This window comes from Biomphalaria glabrata, chromosome 1 (genome assembly GCF_947242115.1).
Source record: "Biomphalaria glabrata chromosome 1, xgBioGlab47.1, whole genome shotgun sequence".
Lineage (NCBI taxonomy): Eukaryota > Metazoa > Mollusca > Gastropoda > Planorbidae > Biomphalaria > Biomphalaria glabrata.
Genome location: NC_074711.1, coordinates 7,899,055 through 7,918,686, shown reverse-complemented (window position 1 = coordinate 7,918,686; position 19,632 = coordinate 7,899,055). Strand labels below are relative to the sequence as shown.

The 19,632-nt window shown below is 36.4% G+C and overlaps 1 protein-coding gene across 2 annotated transcripts; it reads left to right on the top strand.

The window, feature by feature from the left end:
- Nucleotides 1-5,368: 5,368 nt before the first annotated feature.
- Nucleotides 5,369-15,355, top strand: LOC106060951 (uncharacterized). Of its 2 annotated transcripts, none has more exons than XM_056020012.1 (7): nt 5,369-5,473; nt 5,844-5,945; nt 7,478-7,595; nt 8,273-8,359; nt 8,815-9,650; nt 13,765-13,819; nt 14,901-15,355. In XM_056020012.1, the coding sequence occupies exons 2-7, from the start codon at nt 5,847-5,849 to the stop codon at nt 15,338-15,340; spliced, it is 1,635 nt and encodes a 544-aa protein (XP_055875987.1). In that variant the 5' UTR covers nt 5,369-5,473; nt 5,844-5,846; the 3' UTR covers nt 15,341-15,355. The 2 variants fall into 2 exon arrangements, with proteins under 2 accessions (XP_055875987.1, XP_055875998.1); XM_056020023.1 differs by having other exon boundaries at nt 5,435-5,453.
- The last annotated feature ends 4,277 nt before the right edge of the window (nt 15,356-19,632 follow it).

The following is a 19,632-nucleotide window of genomic DNA, read 5'->3' as shown; positions in this document are numbered from 1 at the left end:
AAAGGATAAAAGAAACAGGCTACATCTAGCGAAGGATAGAAGATATAGGTTACATCTAGCGAAGGGTAGAAGAAACAGGTTACATCTAGCGAAGGAAAGAAGAAACAGGCTACATCTAGCGAAGGATAGAAGAAACAGGCTACATCTAGCAAAGGATAGAAGATAACAGGTTAGATCTAGCGAAAGATAAAAGCCAAAAGCTACATCTAACGAAGGACAGAAGTCACAGGTGACATCAAGCGAAAGATAGAAGCCAAAAGCTACTTCTAACGAAGGACAGAAGTCACAGGTTAAATTAAGCGAAAGATAGAAGCCAAAAGCTACATCTAACGAAGGACAGATGTCACAGGTTATATCAAGCGAAGGATAGAAGATACAGGTTACATTTAGCAAAGGATGGAAGATACAGGTTACATGTAGCGAAGGGTAAAAGAAACAGGTTACATCTAGCGAAAGATAGAAGCCAAAAGCTACATCTAACAAAGGACAGAAGTCACAGGTTATATTAAGCGAAGGATAGAAGATGCAGAATACATCTAGCGAAGGATAGAAGAACAGGTTACATCTAGCGAAGGATAGAAGATATAGGTTACATCTAGCGAAGGGTAGAAGAAACAGGTTACATCTAGCGAAGGATAGAAGAAACAGGCTACATCTAGCAAATGATAGAAGAAACAGGCTACACCTAACGAAGGATAGAAGAAACAGGCTACATCTAGCGAAAGATAGAAGAAACAGGCTACATCTAGCGAAGGACAGAAGAAACAGGCTACTTCTAGTGAAAAAAAGAAGAAACAGGCTACATCTAGCTAAGGATAGAAGATTACAGGTTAGATCTAGCGAAAGATAGAAGCTAAAAGCTACATCTAACCAAGGACAGAAGTCACAGGTTACATCAAGCAAAAGATAGAAGCCAAAAGCTACATCTAACGAAGGACAGAAGTCACAGGTAACATCAAGCAAAGGATAGAAGATACAGGTTATATCTAGCGAAAAATAGAAGAAACAGGCTACATCCAGCAAAGGATAGAAGAAACAGGCTACATCTAGCGAAGGATAGAAGAAACAGGCTACATCTAGAGAAGGACAGAAGAAACAGGTTACATCTAGCGAAGGATAGAAGAAACAGGCTACATCTAGCAAAGGATAGAAGAAACAGGCTACATCTAGCAAAGGATAGAAGATAACAGGTTAGATATAGCGAAAGATAAAAGCCAAAAGCTACATCTAACGAAGGACAGAAATCACAGGTTACATCAAGCGAAAGATAGAAGCCAAAAGCTACATCTAACGAAGGACAGATGTCACAGGTTATATTAAGGATAGAAGATACAGGTTACATCTAGCGAAGGATAGAAGAACAGGTTACATCTAGCGGATAGAAGTTATAGGTTACATCTAGCGAAGGATAGAAGAAACAGGCTACATCTAGCGAAGGATAGAAGAAACAGGCTACATCTAGCAAATGATAGAAGAAACAGGCTACATCTAGCGAAGGATAGAAGAAACAGGCTACATCTAGCGAAGGATAGAAGAAACAGGCTACATCTAGCGAAGGACAGAAGAAACAGGCTACTTCTATTGAAGAAAAAAAAACAGGCTACATCTAGCGAAGGATAGAAGATAACAGGTTAGATCTAGCGAAAGATAGAAGCCAAAAGCTACATCTAACGAAGGACAGAAGTCACAGGTTACATCAAGCTAAAGATAGAATCAAAAGCTACATCTAACGAAGGACAGATGTCACAGGTTATATCAAGCGAAAGATTAGAAGATACAGGTTACATTTAGCGAATGATAGAAGAAACAGGTTACATCTAGCGAAGGATAGAAGATATAGGTTACATCTAGCGAAAGATAGAAGCCAAAAGCTACATCTAACGAAGGACAGAAGTCACAGGTAACATCAAGCGAAGGATAGAAGATACAGGTTATATCTAGTGAAAAATAGAAGAAACAGGCTACATTTAGCAAAGGATAGAAGAAACAGGCTACATCTAGCGAAGGATAGAAGAAACAGGTTACATCTAGCAAAGGACAGAAGAAACAGGTTACATCTAGCGAAGGATAGAAGAAACAGGCTACATCTGGCGAAAGATAGAAGAAACAGGCTACATCTAGCGAAGAATAGAAGAAACAGGCTACATCTAGCGAAAGATAGAAGAAACAGGTTACATCTAGCGAAGAACAGAAGAAACAGGCTACATCTAGCGAAGGATAGAAGAAACAGGCTACATCTAGCAAAGGATAGAAGAAACAGGCTACATCTAGCAAAGGATAGAAGAAACAGGCTACATCTAGCAAAGGATAGAAAATAACATTTTAGATCTATCGAAAGATAGAAGCCAAAAGCTACATCTAACGAAGGACAGATGTCACAGGTTATATTAAGGATAGAAGATATAGGTTACATCTAGCGAAGGATAGAAGATATAGGTTACATCTAGCTAAGGATAGAAGATATAGGCTACATATAGCTAAGGATAGAAGAAACAAGCTACATCTAGCGAAGGACAGAAGAAACAGGCTACATCTAGCGAAGGACAGACAAAAGGGTTACATCTAGCGAGGGACAGAAGAAACGGGTTACATCTAGCGAAGGATAGAAGATATAGTCTACATCTAGCATTCGCAGTCAAAACATTGTCCGTTATCGATAAATGCCAAATGCACATTAAATTACAGATTGTAACCTAAAGTAAACTTATGTTGTTTTTTATTTCATGAAACTAACACGAAAGTAGATCAGGATAAAAGGTAACAGGTGTTTCTTTGTTGTTGTTTTTTTTTCTTTTATTTATTTGTACTTTATGTAATAGAATTACATAGGTATCCCATTGCTGTGTTTTGGTCATACAATGTTTCCTGAAAACTTTGGAAGAAGAGAGGGCATTTGCCAACTGACCACTATCCCTTAGTCCGTTGAACTGTTGGGGTACCACACAAGATCTGTCGACCTTCTTTTTCAATCCCTGTCTGTCTTTTGCCTTGGATAGAATTTTATTCAACGAAAGGCCTGTCCATTCTTTTATGTGGTCTTCTCTTCTCTTTCTCTGTCTACCTCTTCTTTTTTTTTTCCTGGAACTGTCCTCTGAGGACCTTGTGATGTGACATAGAATTAGCGTTTCTTACAGGGGTTAGCAGGTCATCGAGGGTTTCAATTGCTGTTAATCCTGTCTCTAACCTCTTCATTTGTGATGATGTCTTTGTAAGTGAAACGTATGATCTTTCAGTAGCATCTTAATTCCATTACTAGGATCCTCTTCTCGTGATCCGCGGTCAGCGTCTAAGAACCGCAAGCTTATAAAAATGTGGCCGAGACCTTAGAGAGCATCAGTCTGATTTTAGTATAGTATGCCTCTGTCTGTTCAGATTGTTTTAAGTTTTTCGAGTGCTGATGTGGACTGTGTAATTTCTGGCTAATAATTCAGGTTTGGTTCCTTTATCTGAGACAATAGCTTCAAGTCATTTAATAGCCTACTAATGACACTAGTCACCTTTTCACCTCCAATGCTGCATTGTCCCTTTAAAAGCCCTGTCGTCTAATGGTCATAACCTGTGTTATTTCGGCATTGATTTGCATATCGGAAGTCTTGTCTATTAAAAAGGACCTCACAACCTCAAAGCATAGAAGAACTACCACAATACAAGACAAAAATAATAGATGTCTGATTCAGGAAATAGATATGATAAGAAGATGGACTGTTCAGAGTTTTACAACTTTAAGAGCCCGAGTTACTAAAAGTCAGTATCCAACATCAAGGAATATCCTATTCTCCGCTCGGAAGTAGCTTCAGCGGTGAAAGCTCTAAAAAAAGGGTAAATCAGCCAAACAACATTCCACTTGAAAGGCTGGATGATAAACTAACTTTTAAAAATTAGCAGCAAAATCTGGCGATCAGGAAAATGACCCAAGTTCTGGACCCAGTAACTCATCACCACTCTTTAAAAAAAAAAGGCAATTTAAAACTCTGTCAAAACTACCAGACTCCCCCTCCCCCCCCCCCCCCCCGAACGGCGCGTGAGGGTTTAAGTCAGTAGGAAAAGCCCATTAGTTTTTTGAAATAAAACATTTCAATAGCAGGATAATGCACTGTAGATACCTTAGAATGGCTTAGAATATGCATTTTGTTGGCTTTCAATACCGGAAATAGTGCTTGGCGGCGGGGTTCTGCCCCGCTTTGGGGGAACTCCCAGCGCTCTCCTAGACCCCCTTGCTGGCAAGGGCGGGGAGTCTTCAATTTTTCCACTAACTTCAGGAAGAACATATTCTAGAGCACAATAAACTTGTTCCGAAAGAATGAAGGGTTAGAATGCTAAAAAGATTAATTATACACACACACACATATTCATATATATTTATTTCAATCATTGGCTTCCTTCAGTCGTGAAACGACTATGGTTCATCTCTAACATTTTTTTTCATATGGCTGTGGAGCCCTACTTTGGAGAGACACTCCCGTCCATATATAATGCATGTCACGGTGGCTTTCGCTTTGGTGGTAGAGTAGCTGGCCATTTTCCGTGTGGCACGCTTTTCTTCAAGAATCGGGGCCCATGTTTTCTCGCTTTCTATAGCTTTCTTGGTCACCGTCTCTCTCCAACTAGTGCGGTCTAAGGCTATGTCTTCCCAATGGTCAGTATCATGTTCACTGATTTTAAGTACCTTTTTATCACATCAATATAACGGAGGTGGGGGCGACCAGTTTTTCTTGAGCCAGACGCAAGTTGCCCGTAAAGAATGATTTTTGGGTTGAGATTGTCCTCCATCCGGCGAACATGTCCGAGCCAGCGCATGTTGAAATAAACCTGGTGGTGGCACAGTTGGGAGTAGTGGTATGTGTGTAGACAACCGACGCAATTCGACCGGCGTCTTGATCTTGGTCTGTGATCGAGTCCGACACAACGAGCCCAGTGTGTGAAGTCAGTCCTGAACTGTTGAACCCAGTGCAAGCCCGGAATGAGACGGAGAGGCCAGTGCAAGAGTTGATATGGCGGAGAGTGAAGAAATATTTGTACAGCCTGTGATACGTGTTGCCAGTTGTCCTCTATTGGCTCAGATTTATTCGACTATTAAAGTGTTACGTTACTTTGGAGCCCTGAGCTGTCAAGTTCTTTAAGTTGGTGGTGTGTGGTGCAGTTTTCAGAGAGCCTGGATAGTGATATTCGTAACAATATATATATATATATTCGCGGAGGGTGGCTGGGAGGAATCATCCCAGCCCCTCCTAACCCGAAAAACAATCCTGGTTACGCCCATGAATGCTACGCACTGGTTGGGACTCTTTTTTTTCACGTGAAGTACTGCACAATGCAAGACTTTTTATTATATAGGTCTGTGTTTTACAATGAATTGTACTAAAAATAGCTTAGGGAATATCCAAAGTTTTTTATTTTCAATTTTACCTAGTCTAGTTCTAGATCTAAATGTTACAGCTTCAACGTAAAGAACCGTAAATCTATAATAATAGAAGTGTGCCTTTTTTTTTAAATACTAAAATAGGCGTAGAACTATTAACTATACTTATATTTCTATATGATATCTACTAATAAGTGAAATAAGTTTAATAAGTCTAGATCTATGAGGATAATAAAGTCTAATTTATACTACACTCTACACTAGATAATACTTTAAATACTACTCTAACTCTAGTGTCTCTAGTCTAGATCTACTATCTTAGTTAGACTACCTAGATTGGCTAGATGTAGGTGACAGGTCTAACTAAACTAATTATATAGAGTCTAGTATTTTAATTTTAAGCTAGATCTAGACTAGTTTTTACAATTTTAGTATTAAGTTTAAATATTTAATTTAGAGCTAATGTATTAACTTTGTATTTCAGATCATGAGACCTGCTAAACAAGTTAAAGTTATTACTTCACAGCTGGAAGTATTTCAGGACATGCAAACCCAGCTTCAAAATCTTTTATCTTATATCAGTGATGTAAATGTCTCAGTGATTATAATTTTTTATAGTGATTATAACTTTTATATACATTGACACTTTCTCTTACTATATAGAGTCTATACTTAACTCTTGATAGTCTAACACTTCATAATCCAACACAATCAGTAATCTAAAAGGCTGCAATGATGAGATACTTTAAAAGAGAATACCACACTTTTTTAGCGTGAAATCTTGAAAAAGATGATGTATATGATAGTACTGAAGATACTGGAATGACATGGGAACAGATGAAGAAAGCTGCTCAGAACTGAGTTTGGTAGAGAGGTGTGGTTGTGGCCCTGTGCTCCCCATAAGTAGTAAATATGTGTACAATGATGTCAAACTAACTTAAATTGGTGCTAACTTCCAGAGCCAACATCAACATTTACAAGAATAGAGGAAAAAAATCTGGAATAAAACTTTAAAAAGCTATAATAACTTTAATGGCTCTAACAGGAGTCATATGTTAAAAGTAACCATCCCCAGGCCTTTAATAACACCAAAATTGAATCTCTTGCTTTGGTTTATAAGAATCAAAGTCAAGGGTGGGTAATTAAAAAAAATTATGTGACTGGTTTACCAACTATTCTGTTCCAGAAGTCAAACAAGGTTTGAAGGGTAATAAGCTGGACATGTAGATGTGATGGAATTGAGTTAAGACAGCTGATGATTACATAGACTAGAGGTGTTGTATTTACCAAAATTTTTAACTGCCTTGATTCAGCCAATGGATCCAAATGTTATCTAGACTATAAAGACACTATAATCATGTAATGGATATTGTCAGCCAACTTGTGGCAAGCATCATATCCCTTTTGAATGTCAACACACACAAACAACGCTGACTATACAAACACACATACACATTCTGCACATATACATAACATATAACATGTTAAATTCTTTTTTGTACAGCTAACCTTATTAATCTGACAATTTTTGAAATGAGACCTCTCCTGGCAATTTTGGCAAGTTGGAATGCTCCATCCTAGTCCAGTAACTGTCAGACTATCTAGAGTCAATTGTAATATAATTTTTAGTATGCATTTCATGTATAATTCCTACTTTCAGCATACTGTTAGATTCATCTGGCTAGAATTCATCTTAGTATAAAGGCAGTTTAGGGCTGTTAATTTAAAATATTGGGATGTCAATCTAATACACAATACAACACTATAACTTTTGAATACTTATTTAAATTACCTGGTATAGGTTTAAAATTTTGTTTTGGATGTAATTTTATGTACTATAATTTTTTTTTTCAAATTGAAAAAAAACCTGTGAGGCTTACTCTCTATAAAGTAAATCTACTTCTTGTCAGTATTTTATTATTTCATTTCTTTATACTAAGTGTGAATTATAATTTTAAGTGGAAAGTCTCTTTATTTGCATTTACTTTGTTTCAATTTGACAAAAGTTTAATAGCACCACATTTAACATTTACTTTTATCAACATTTTTTTCCTTATGAAATAATTAATAATTTTCAAACTTCTTTTAGTTTCACTAAATATTTTCAAATACTTTCAGATTATACAGAAAGGCGTATCCTGGATTGATGGCGCAAGAAATGAAAGTTATGTGGAAATAAATCAGTATCTGGCCAGTGAAACATCTGAATGCATCAAAAGATGTTCAGCTATACCTGGTAAGTCTAAGTAAGTAGAGACTGGACTTTGTGTAGAAGAATATATATTGTTATAACTGAACCTGCCACATGGAAAGTAGCCATGAGTGTGACGCGTGACACAGGCTAGTTTTGCTGGGATGGATGAGTGATAGACCTTTATAAATGTGCTGGTGTGAACATACCTCATGAATAGCACCCATGATATTGTCATTATGTGTGTCTAGAAAGAACTGGTGACAAGTTTGGGGCATTTCTGTCATTTTAGAGAAGGTCTTAGTGGACCCTTTATAAAGAGAGAGTAGTAGAGTAAAGTACAGTGAGTCTAAAGTGGAGTTTAGGTCCTGTACATTGAGTCAGTCCCATATAGTAGTCCAGTACAATTTCAGTACACAAGTACAGTTATCTACTGCTAGTGTTTTATGTTGCTTATAGTGCAGAATCTGGCTGTTAATTTATTAGACTTAAAGTATTGTGCTACTTATTTATATATAAAGTGTGCCAATTCTTCACCAAATATTTTAATTTTGATTATTTTAATTGCTTTCTTTTTACACATTCTTTTCTGTTCTCTGTGTCTTTGCTGCTATCAATTTGATGATCAGTCTGGTGAAATTATAAATTCCTTTCTTTAACTTTTTCTACATGATTTTAATTATTTATGAAACTGTTCAGAAATATAAAAACATTTTTTTTAGATAGTGATGAAGCTTTGTTACATGATTCAGCATCTAATGAAAATGCAAGCAAAGAGTATACATTAAAATCATTTTCTAACCTACCAGGTAATGTAGTTTTATTATGTAATAATTTGTTTTCCTGATAGTTCATACATTACAAAAGTATTATTATAAATAAGAACAATCAGTATTATCATAATAGCTATTTGGTTTACCTGCTTTATTTACAGAAGGAATACAAGAGTATCACTGTAAATAAATACTTTTGCTTTATTTAGCAAACTATCTTTTTAAATTAAAAGGAGCTTATGAATGGTTTTGTTTTGCATGCTTAAATGTTCCATCATAATTGAAGATTATTACTTCCAAACCCTAACCTCCCTCAGGATGGAGGAGGAAATTGGTGGGTAGAGTTTTGAGGCTGGGACCATTAAGATGACATTACAGAAGACATAAAACCTAATTAGTTTTTTTATCCACTTGCAAGTTGTAACCATCATTAGAATTTGTTTTGATTTCTTAATATAGACAATTACAGAATCTTAACCATTTTGTTGCAGAAACCAAAGATTATGTGCTGCTTACAGAAAAAATGGAAACATTAGAAAAAACTATTAGTTCATATTCCAAAAAAATGAAAGTCGTGCAACAAAAGTTCCTAGACAATGAAGAAGAAATAAATATCAAAATTTGTAGACAGGTGGGAGAAACAGAAAACAAGTATGATCTGAAATTGCAAGAAATTATGAAAGAACTTCATTCTGCCAGTGATTTTATGTTGCATCTACAGGGTCAGAATGAGATTTTGTCAGGTCAAGTTAATAAGAATGAGAAACAAACGACTGATATCTTAACAAGTATAGAAAGTGTACAAGAAAAGCTTTCACAAATAGAGCAACAATCAGCATCAAGTTGTAATCAGAACGTATCTGGAGAGAATGTTAGATCAAGTGAAGCTGATGATATGTCTGTGGTAAATACAAAGCTCAAAGCATTAAGTTCTCATTATGAAATGTTGTCTAATAAGATTATGGAACATTCTCAGGAACTTCAAAACATAAGTGCTGCTAATAGAGTGATGCAAGAACTAGAGAGAGATATCAAACTATTTGAAAGAAAATACCATCAGTCCAATGAAGAAATGAAGCTAAAACTTCAGACTGCAGATAAAAAAATTTTAGGTCATCAATCAGCATCTGAAGCTCTGACAACTACTGTGGAAGAATTGAAGAAAACTTTGAAGAAAACTACGGAAATGCTGAATTCTTTAAAGAAAGATCATGTAGAGCTGTCTCATCAGTTGTCAGCATTAAAATCTTCGACTAATAAAAGTTGTAACAAGCAAGGAAATAAGACTAATGTCTTAGAAAATAAAATGACTTCCCTTGATAGCAAGGTCAGTACACATACTATTGAGGACATTTACATAAAAATTTTGATTTCTGTATTTTAATTACTGCTACAAGGCTAAAAAAAATTTTTTTACCTCAGCTTGAAATCTCTCAACACCTGCAACTGCAATAAAAAATAACCTTTTATTGGAAAATTGGGGGGGAGGGGGGATTATTAAAGTAAGATAGTATACTGGTACTGGCAATTTGGACATTAAAAAACTAGTACTTTATTTATTCAAAAATAAAATCTTTAGAGAATACAGCAATAACAAGACTACAGTTCTATATTTTGCAGCAAACACCAATTAAGTAAAATACAAAAAATAATATAAATATTCATAAACAATTACATGAGTAAGTGTATTTTCTGGAATCTGCTAAATAGACAATCAGTCCCTCACAGATTTCGAAAGGCAGATTTAAATAGCCATGTGCACATATTTTTATACTAAAGAGCACTACCTCATCAGACATACTGATTAGTAATCATTATGTTTGTTCCATTTACAGAACTTATTTGTATCTTATTCATAGTGTAAAATACTAAAAACCTACTAAAATATAACTATTAAACATGGTTACAAAGACAGTTTGTGTGGAAACACAAACTCAAAATCCGCCCCCGAAGTGGTCCACCCAGGCAGACTTCAATATCTTCAGAAAGAACATCCGAATGAAATTATATAAAAGACAAAGGAGAGATAAGAATGAAAAAAGAAGGTTGACATCTTGAATAGTGCCCCAATGGTCCAGCAGATCAAAGGATAGGTGCATGTGAATGCAAAGTTAGATGTGAACGTGGCCTAACTAGTTCCCTTTTCAGACCTTGTGGTCTATAGGGCAGATGATGTAAAGTTCATCTGTTTTTGTGGCCTAAGGCAGGGGTCGGCAACTTTTTGAGTCGGAAGAGCCAAAAATTAGAATTTACAAAATTGGAAAGTTTTTAAAGAGCCACAACATTTTTTCTTGCCAACAATAAAAAGTACTCACACACTTTTTTTAAACTTTTTATTCATATATATATATATATATATATATATATATATATAGTGTTTTTCACTACAAACTAAATTATATATATGGCGTTATTAGATAATTATTTTTAATTCGGTAACAACTACAGCAGTTTAACATTTACTTACAACACTAACTTGTACTTCCATAACAAACAATTGAGAAAACCAATTCAACTGGAGCGATGGCTTTGCATGGTTTTAGAAAGTTTGGATAGATTAGGCTCATAACTTGTTGTTTTTAGTTTCAAACACGACTCTAAATTTTCATTTGTAAGTTGGCTTCTTGTGTAGTGCCCCAATGGTCCAGCAGATCAAAGGATAGGGGAAAGTGAATGTAAAGTTAGATGTGAACCTGGCCTAACTAGTTCCCCTTTCAGACCTTGTGGTCTATAGGGCAGATGATGTAAAGTTCATCTGTTTTTGTGGCCTACGGTTAACGAGGGTGTCATGTAGCCAGCACAATGACCAACCGCCTTTACTTTTCCCCAACTAATGTCAGGTACCCATTAGAGCTGGGTGGACTCAGAGGCGCCCAAAGATTCCGAAGTTGAAAATCCCAGTCTTCACCAGGATTCGAACCCCGGACTCCCAATTCGGAAGCCAAGCACTTTACCACACAGCCACCATGCCTCCCATGGCCTAACTGATGTCTTAACTTAACTCCTAACTGATGATAATTGATCTAATTGTTTTGAAAAGGCTCAATCTCTTTTTTTTTTTTAAAGGAAACCTCAGAATTTGCGCTATTCATATTCGAATCCTCAAGAATAGAACTCCCGTAATAAAAAAAATTTTAAAAAACGCAGTTTACAAGATTACTATTTGTTTTAAATTATGTCTAACTTATAATGCATAATAATAGATTTTTTCGCTATAAAAAAATAGTAAACATTTGTGTGTAAATATAGTACTTAGTATAACAGAACTTACATAACTAAAAACAATACAAATATAAAAACAAAAATTTTTGACAAAAAATCTACAACTGTTTGCATAAATGTGTAAAAAATATGGAAAACTGTCGTCTCCCCTAATAAAGAGCCTCAAGTGTTTGAGTGTTTAATAGTTAATAATCAGAAATTGATGAAGTTTTTTATTCAATTAATAATAATTTCAAAATACAAAGTAACATGGAAAACTATTACCTCCATAGACTGTATTAAGCTTAGGATGGATGGCCATGTTCAGCACAAGCCTAGAAGGAAAAATGAATTAGTTGAAGCTCAGAGATACTTATAATATGATCAAAATGTAAAAATACATTTTTTCATTATCAATTTACTTTGTTTAAACTTGTATCATTTTTATTATACATTATCTTATCTTATATAATACAGACGTTACTTCAAAAAAGAAGATGATTACATCCTACGCGTCATGCATTTAGTCATGCATATTAACCAATGACTTAAATTCTGCCAAGTCACTGGTTTTCCTGGCTAGCTCAGGCAACCCATTCCATGCTCTAATAGCACTAGGGAAGAAGGAGTATTTGTACAAATTTGTCCTAGCATATGGGACGAGGAATGTGCCTTTATCTTTGTGTCTTTCAGAGTATTTTATTAAATTTTGTTTTTGTATTTGAAGATTATGGTTCAGTGTTTTATGTATGATTGCTACTTTACTTTTGAGCCTTCTGTCCTGAAGGCTTTCTAAATTTAGTGATTTTACTAAAGGTGTTACTCTAGTCAAATGTGAATATTCGTTTGTTATGAATCGCACTGCTCTATTTTGTGTCTGTTCTAGTTTCTTAATGTTTTCTTGAGTTGAGGGGTCCCAAACAGAGGATGCATATTCTATTATTGGCCTAACCAAGGTTAAATAACATTTTAGTTTTATGTTCTTATTTGATTTATAGAAATTTCTTTTAATAAATCCTAATGCTTTGTTTGATTTTTTTGTAGTTTCATCAATATGTGGATTCCATGACAGTTTTTCATTTATTATAACACCTAGGTATTTTGCGTTTTTAGTCTGTGTTACTGGTTTGCCATGAATAAGATAAGTGGAATTAATTTGTTTTAGTTTTTTTGTAACTCTTAACAACTGACATTTTTCTGGGTGGAAAGACATGCTCCAATTTGATTCCCATTTCTGTAATTCATCTAATTCTCTTTGTAAAATATCTGTGTCTTGTGTTGTTTTTATTGTTCTATATATTATGCAATCGTCTGCAAATAATCTGACTTTTGTTCCTGAAGTAATGCAATTTGGTAAATCATTTATGTAAATTAAAAATAGTAGTGGACCCAAGACTGTTCCTTGAGGTACACCTGAGTTTACTGTTATCGGTGTTGATTTAGAGCCATTTATTATTACAGTTTGTTCTCTCCCTATCAGAAAGTCTTTAATCCACTGATGCAGTGGACCATTAATGCCGAAATATTTTAATTTTTTAAGCAAACTATGGTGGTGAACTTTGTCAAAAGCCTTAGAAAAATCTAGTAAGATAGCATCTATTTGTTCACTATTATCTAAACCTTTTGAAAAATCATCAATTAGTCCTATTAGTTGTGTTTCACATGATCTATATTTCCTAAAGCCATGTTGGTATGGTGTGAGGACATTATGTTTGTCTAAGTGGTTTATGATGTTGCTACATATTATGTGTTCTAGGATTTTACATGTGATGCTGGTAAGTGATACTGGTCTGTAGTTTCCTGGGTCAGATTTTTCTCCTTTTTTAAATAGGGGGGTGACATTAGCTTCTTTCCAGTCCTTTGGTACTCTGCCCTGGTTAAGTGAAGCCTGAAAGAGTATTTTGAACACTGGGGCTAGCTCATTACTTAGTTCTTTGAGTAATCTAGCTGGAATACCATCAGGTCCAGAAGCTTTATTTGGTTTGGTGTTGGCTAATAGTTTTTGAATTCCATTTTCTTGTACTACTATATCTTCTATGTTGTCTACTTGGTTCAAATTCAGTAATATGTCTTTGTCTCCTGGGGCTGAGAATGCCCCTACTAATCATCTACTAATACTACTAATAATAACTAATAGTAATATTCTATATAGTTAATTATACACGTAAATATATTGATCTAGAATTAGATCTAGATTTACTTTAATTAGCTATAGCTTTTCCTTTTCTTTGATATTATAGACTCTCAACATTTCTAGTCAAGTAAATAAATTGTCTAAAGAAATTACTGAATTGCGTAAGTTGTTTTTCTTTTTTTAAATTCTGTGACTTATTATTAGTGAGTCTGTGAAGTTAGCTTTTAATGATTTTTTTTTAAATAATAAGAATTTAGAAAATGAACAAAAAAAATTGCTGTATTAAAAAAATAAAAATAAGTTGTCTGTACTAATACCTAAAACAGGCCTTCAGAATATACCTAGTTCTTGTTAGTCAAATTAAGATAAGGTTATTAAATATTTTAATTTGATCAGCCCATATCATATAAAGAATTCCTAAGGACTTTTACTAGAAACACTATCAGATTAGTTTGGTTCTGTGTTTGACACAATTGACAGAAAGATCGAATCAACTGCTTTGATTGATTGCCAAAATGTCATAATTTTATGAAATGCATCACAAGTAGTCAGTTTAATAAGACTGGTTTTTTGTTACAGTACTCTTTAAAAAGTCTAAATGAAATCTTAAATGGATTTTCCAGTGTGAAAAATTGTGTAGCATAAGTTTTCTTTTTTGAAGTCAAAAAAATTATGTATGTCATACACTTAAAAAAAAAAAAAGATTTTATTGAATTTTATTATGATCAAATGAATCTAAAATTATTAGACAAATTTTTATTTTGTCATTGTAGAAATGAGGACTAACTTTGATAGTCTATCTAGATGTCAAAGTTTCCCATAAAAAAATATAAAATGCTGTAGATCAAAATCTTTTTCCTGTTTATTACTGTAAATGAAGTATTTCTATAAATGAAGCACATTTCTTGTGATATTTTTTTTTTAAATTAATGTGCTCTTAGTATAGCTAGCTTCTTTAACATTTACTAAAACAAAATTGTATTTTGTTAAATTATAAAACAGTAATTATAATACCTTTTATACCACTTTGGAAATGTATGTCACTATAATTCTTGAATATAGTTCTAAAAATTAGTCATAGCCCTAAAAATCTGTTACACTAATGATTTTTCATATTCTATAAATTCACAGTGGATGTCTCTCTCTAGCTACAATATTTAGATTTATTATCTGTATTTCTTTTCTCACATTGCTACATGACTTAATAGCCCTCTTATTAACTTTTTTTTTTTACTTCATTAGAAAACAAAACACCACCAGAAGCTTTCTGTGCTCAACTAGACGGACGAGACGATGGTTTAAAAACTAGAAGTCTTAAAAAAAGTGAGATAGTGACATTTTTTAATAGAATTGTTTGTGGGACTAAACTATTTGCCACCAACTACGACATATCTACAGGAATATATACAGCACCTTACGATGGGGTGTACCTAGTTGGTCTGATGGTGGAAACTTTAAATGATGTTAACATTGTATTCCATGTATACAGAAAAATACCTGCAGCAACAGAAGAGTTACAATTCTTTTGTTCAAGTTTCATCCAAAATAAATTAGGCTGTTCAGTTGCCCCTGTATATTTGACCAAGGGTAACCAACTCTATGTAAAACCCCAAGAGGACTTTTCTAATGTACAATTGGGGTCGAATTCTTTTTTTATGTGTGTTTTAGTAAATAAACTATAAAACTATATAATTTTAGTTTTACACAAATTTTTTTTTATTTTTAATTGTTTTTTTAATGTTCTAAATATATATATATATATATATGAAGGTTGTAAACTATTTCAACTCTATTAATTTTCAAAGCATATAGTAACATATTGGGGCTTAGGTAATTTGGCACTTCTGCATTGTGTGGGAAAATAATTAGATTGACTCATCATCATCATTCAGAGGCTCAATCACTCTCTTTAAAATCACTGAGCTAAAACCCAGTATTGTGGGTAGTGCAAGTATATACAAGTCAAGAGCATGTGGCTTCCCAGACCTCTTGAGAAGGAGTTTGTCATATTGAATGTGAGTCAAAATGTGACTTCAGTCATGCAAAGTAAAAAAGTGAACTATGCCTTAAAAGCTTGTTCATGCTTCTGTAATTTTAAACGTGAGACCCTATAAGGGTACCTTATGTGCTTCCAGAGATAGGGAGATTGTCCCAACACAAACTATTTTCTATTTATATCTTTTTAAATTGTTACTAGATGAAGGTTCCCAGGCTGGTCCATGGGTGGTGTTTTCCCTCCTTGGCAGGCCAAGGATCTGCAATGGTTTTACTGAGTTATCACTTCATTGTTGTAAAATAGTCAACAGTCAGATGCTTACTTTTAAAAAGAAAAGTCATATTTCGATATTTGTAAAAATTTTTTGTTTTGTAAAATGTTTGACATGTTTCGGATGTTCCTTCAGAGTTGAAGATAATTTACTTCCTAGTCCAAACCTCCCGCAGGACGACGGGGGATGGGAGCGGGCAGGGTTTGAACCCGGGACCATCGATAAATCTGAACGACAGTCCAGTGGGCAAACTGCACGACCAGGCAGCCATTTTGTTTTATGCAGTTTCATTATCTTAATATGAAACTCATTCCTTTCAAAACCACTATGACCTCTGTGTATTTATCTTGTTCATGTTAAAACTTTCTCTTTCAGTGTGAAAGTTGACTTGATATAAATATATTAGCTTTTTAGAAACAATTCTGCTCAGGGTTTTTTCTGTGTGTGATTTTTGAAGTTAAGAAAAGCAGAGAAAGCTTATTGTAGCTTTATGCTCTTATGATGTAAGTACTAATAATTGAGTAATCCCTTTCAAACCTTGCGAAATGTTGGGCAGATGATATAAAGGTCATCTGTTTCTAAAGCAGATGGTAAACTAGTGTTTCATGTGGCCAGCACAATGACCAAGTGCCTTTACTTTCCCCAAGTAATATCAGATACCCATTGGAGTTTGGTGGACAGTATAGATGGATTTCTTATGGAACGACAGTTCTAGGCAGGGCATGTATCCTGTATGGGGGACAAACATAAGCCAAAGGCAGTCTTTTGTGGTGAGCTGAAAGATAGATGTTGTAACAGAGATACCCCAAAAAAAATGCTTTAAAGACCGAATCAGAAACCCCATTTGTAACAAACCATGCTAAGAATTACTCCCTTAGAGCACGGAAGAGGAAGCGGGCAGTGAGTTGTAAGGTCACCTTGTCCCCGTACAAGGACAGACCTAATGCCGCACATGGACCAGTACTCTCTCTCTCTCTCTCTCAATTCCTTGTCCCGATCGTCCCCCATGCAGAGCTCGGCATTCGTACAGAATGTGCTCTATTATCTCATCGTCCTCGACGCAGTGACGGCAGTGTGTCGTAGTTCACCTTCCACCGTCCAAAGTACACGCCTATTGGACAGTGCCTGACTCTGAACTGGGCTAGGACTGCCTGCTCCGCACGACAGAGCTCCCACCACGCGGTCTGGTCTACCCAACTGCCTGTGTAGCTCTCGGCCTTTATCGGAAGCGTCCCAGCTGTCGTACCAAAGTGTCAACAAACGGATGTCGGCTAGGGATCGTACACTCGTGAGAATGCACGGTTCATCATCTATGGTGCACGTTGCCGCCGCGGTCTTCGCTAAAAAGTCAGCCCTGATGACTGACCAGACCACAATGGGATGGTACCCACTAAATAAAACTATTTACATTGAGCTGTAGAAGGTGTTCCACCACCGCGAGGAACTCTTCTACCCTTCCGACATCTGCATGCTGCCATTCAAGGGCATCGAGGTCAGAGATCCGAATCGGTGAAAATGACCACGTTCGCTGGGGCCGTGGATCCATTTCCGACTATTTCCGCTACCTACTCCAATGCTACGAGCATTGCTTCCATCTCAGCTTCCGTGCTGCTTTTCCCATAGCAGGGTCCACTCAGCTCTACAGAGAGTCGGGATTGCCTAAAGTCCAACCACCCCCCCATACCCACCACTCACAGTGCCCTCGAGCGTCTGCTAGGAGCCGTCCGTGTAGATGGTGGACACTCCAGCCGAGTATGAAGCGATAGTCTCTCTGGCTACTTGTAGTAGCCGTGTAGGATCGCACCGTTTTGTCACCTCCGGGTCAAGCAGGCTCTTCTGCACCGTCGGCATGCCGAAAACTTTGGCAGGGGGGAAGGAACCGGACGGGGAAAGAGCAGCTCGCTCCGCCGGTAGATTCATCTCTCTGACCAGCCCACTCGCCACGTGCATGAAGCAGGGCCGGTTTTTTGAGACGTCTCTTGCCCTTCCAGTTGTCGACCAGACTTCTGAGGGGACATCCCTCCTCCAGCGCCCGTATCTCTCGTGAGCTAGCAGGGCGGCTCGCTCTCTGCGCAAACTCAACGGAGGCACGTTGGCCATAATTTCGACGACGTGCCACATGAGTCTAATGGCTTGATTCTGAACAGCGTCTAGCTTCGCTAGAGACCTTTGCGAAGCCCAGACTTGAACAGGTAGACTGTAATCCATATGAGACCGAACTGCACCCATGTACAGTGATCTCAGCACACCCGCCTTCGCTCCTCATTTCGTTCCAGCTACCTTTTTTACGATGTTCAGCCTCTCAGAGGCTGTCTCGCGTACGTGCTGGATATGAGCTTTAAAGACCAGCTTATATGGCTGCTGACGGCTTCAGAACGAGACAGGTGAAGATCATAACAAACGAAGCAAGATACACATTTGAGGCCAAAAGAAACTCCAAAAATGCGGGGTATACTTTAAAGGGGGTAACTATCAGTGATGGAAGGAATGTGTCATGAAAATAAGAATGCAGTTGAAGCCGCGCCACTCTATTTACAATTATAAATGTCAATTAAAAACTAAGAGATAGAGCAGAAGAGCTGGAAATGTTTACCATTAGCGCCGACATATCTGAGTTTTAGACATCATGGAGGAGGTGGCTTCTTTCCTTTGGGAGAAATTAGTGTGAGTGACTACTGATACAGCCAGAAGTATAGCTGGATGACATGGCGAACTAGTAGCAAGAGTAATTAGAATAATTGTCAAGTCAAATAGAACCTCCGTAGCAAGAAGTTAAATCAGGCTGACATACGCGCCTTCTAAACGAAATTGCAACTCTCCATTTAGCAGGCGGAACGAGGCGAAACCGTTGTGGTCCAAGGGCCTCAGACGAGCATCTAGATTCAGTGCTGCAGCTTGGTGTCTCATCAATGTAGTGGGATATTCAGAAATTGGTTTTGGATAAACTTCCTATATCCTATGAATTAGTGTTAATATTATATTCACGTGGGAGTCGCGGTGGCTGAGTGGTAAAGCGCTTGGCTTGCGATCCGAGGAGTCCCAGGATTGAATCCTGGTGAAGACTGAGATTTTTAATTTCGGGATCTTAAGGTCACCTCTGAGTCCACCAAGCTCTAATGGGTAACTGACGTTAGTTGGGGGGAAATTAAGGCGGTTGGTCGTTGTGATGTTTACAAGACACCCTCGTTAACTGTGGACCACAGAAATAGATGACCTTTACATCATCAGTCCTATAGATCGTAAGGTCTGAAAGGGAAATTTTTTAAAATGATATCCACGGGTTTCTAATAAAATTGCTTTATTTTTATGTAATGTTTTTTTTTTCTTGTGTATCTTTTCTGTTATGTGACCCGCGACACGAGTGTTGAAAATTAAAATGGCACACCTACCGAACAAGGTATCATATCGCTGTTTTATCTAATTAATAATTGAATTAAACATTATTACATGTACCTAGTTTTTGCTATTACCTAATTTCATAACATTGAACCGAACCCGAACTTTAGACCTGATCGAACCGAACTATAATCGTAAACGAACCGAACACAAATCTGACCGAACCAAACCCGAACTTTAAAAGTCGGTTTGATTCCCATCTGAAAGACCACAAAGAAGAACTGCACTAGTAGCCTGAGACAGATGTCCTTAAGGTCCGAGAACTTCCGGTTCCCTTTTATGGACCTCTTGACCAGTGAAAGGCTTTTATC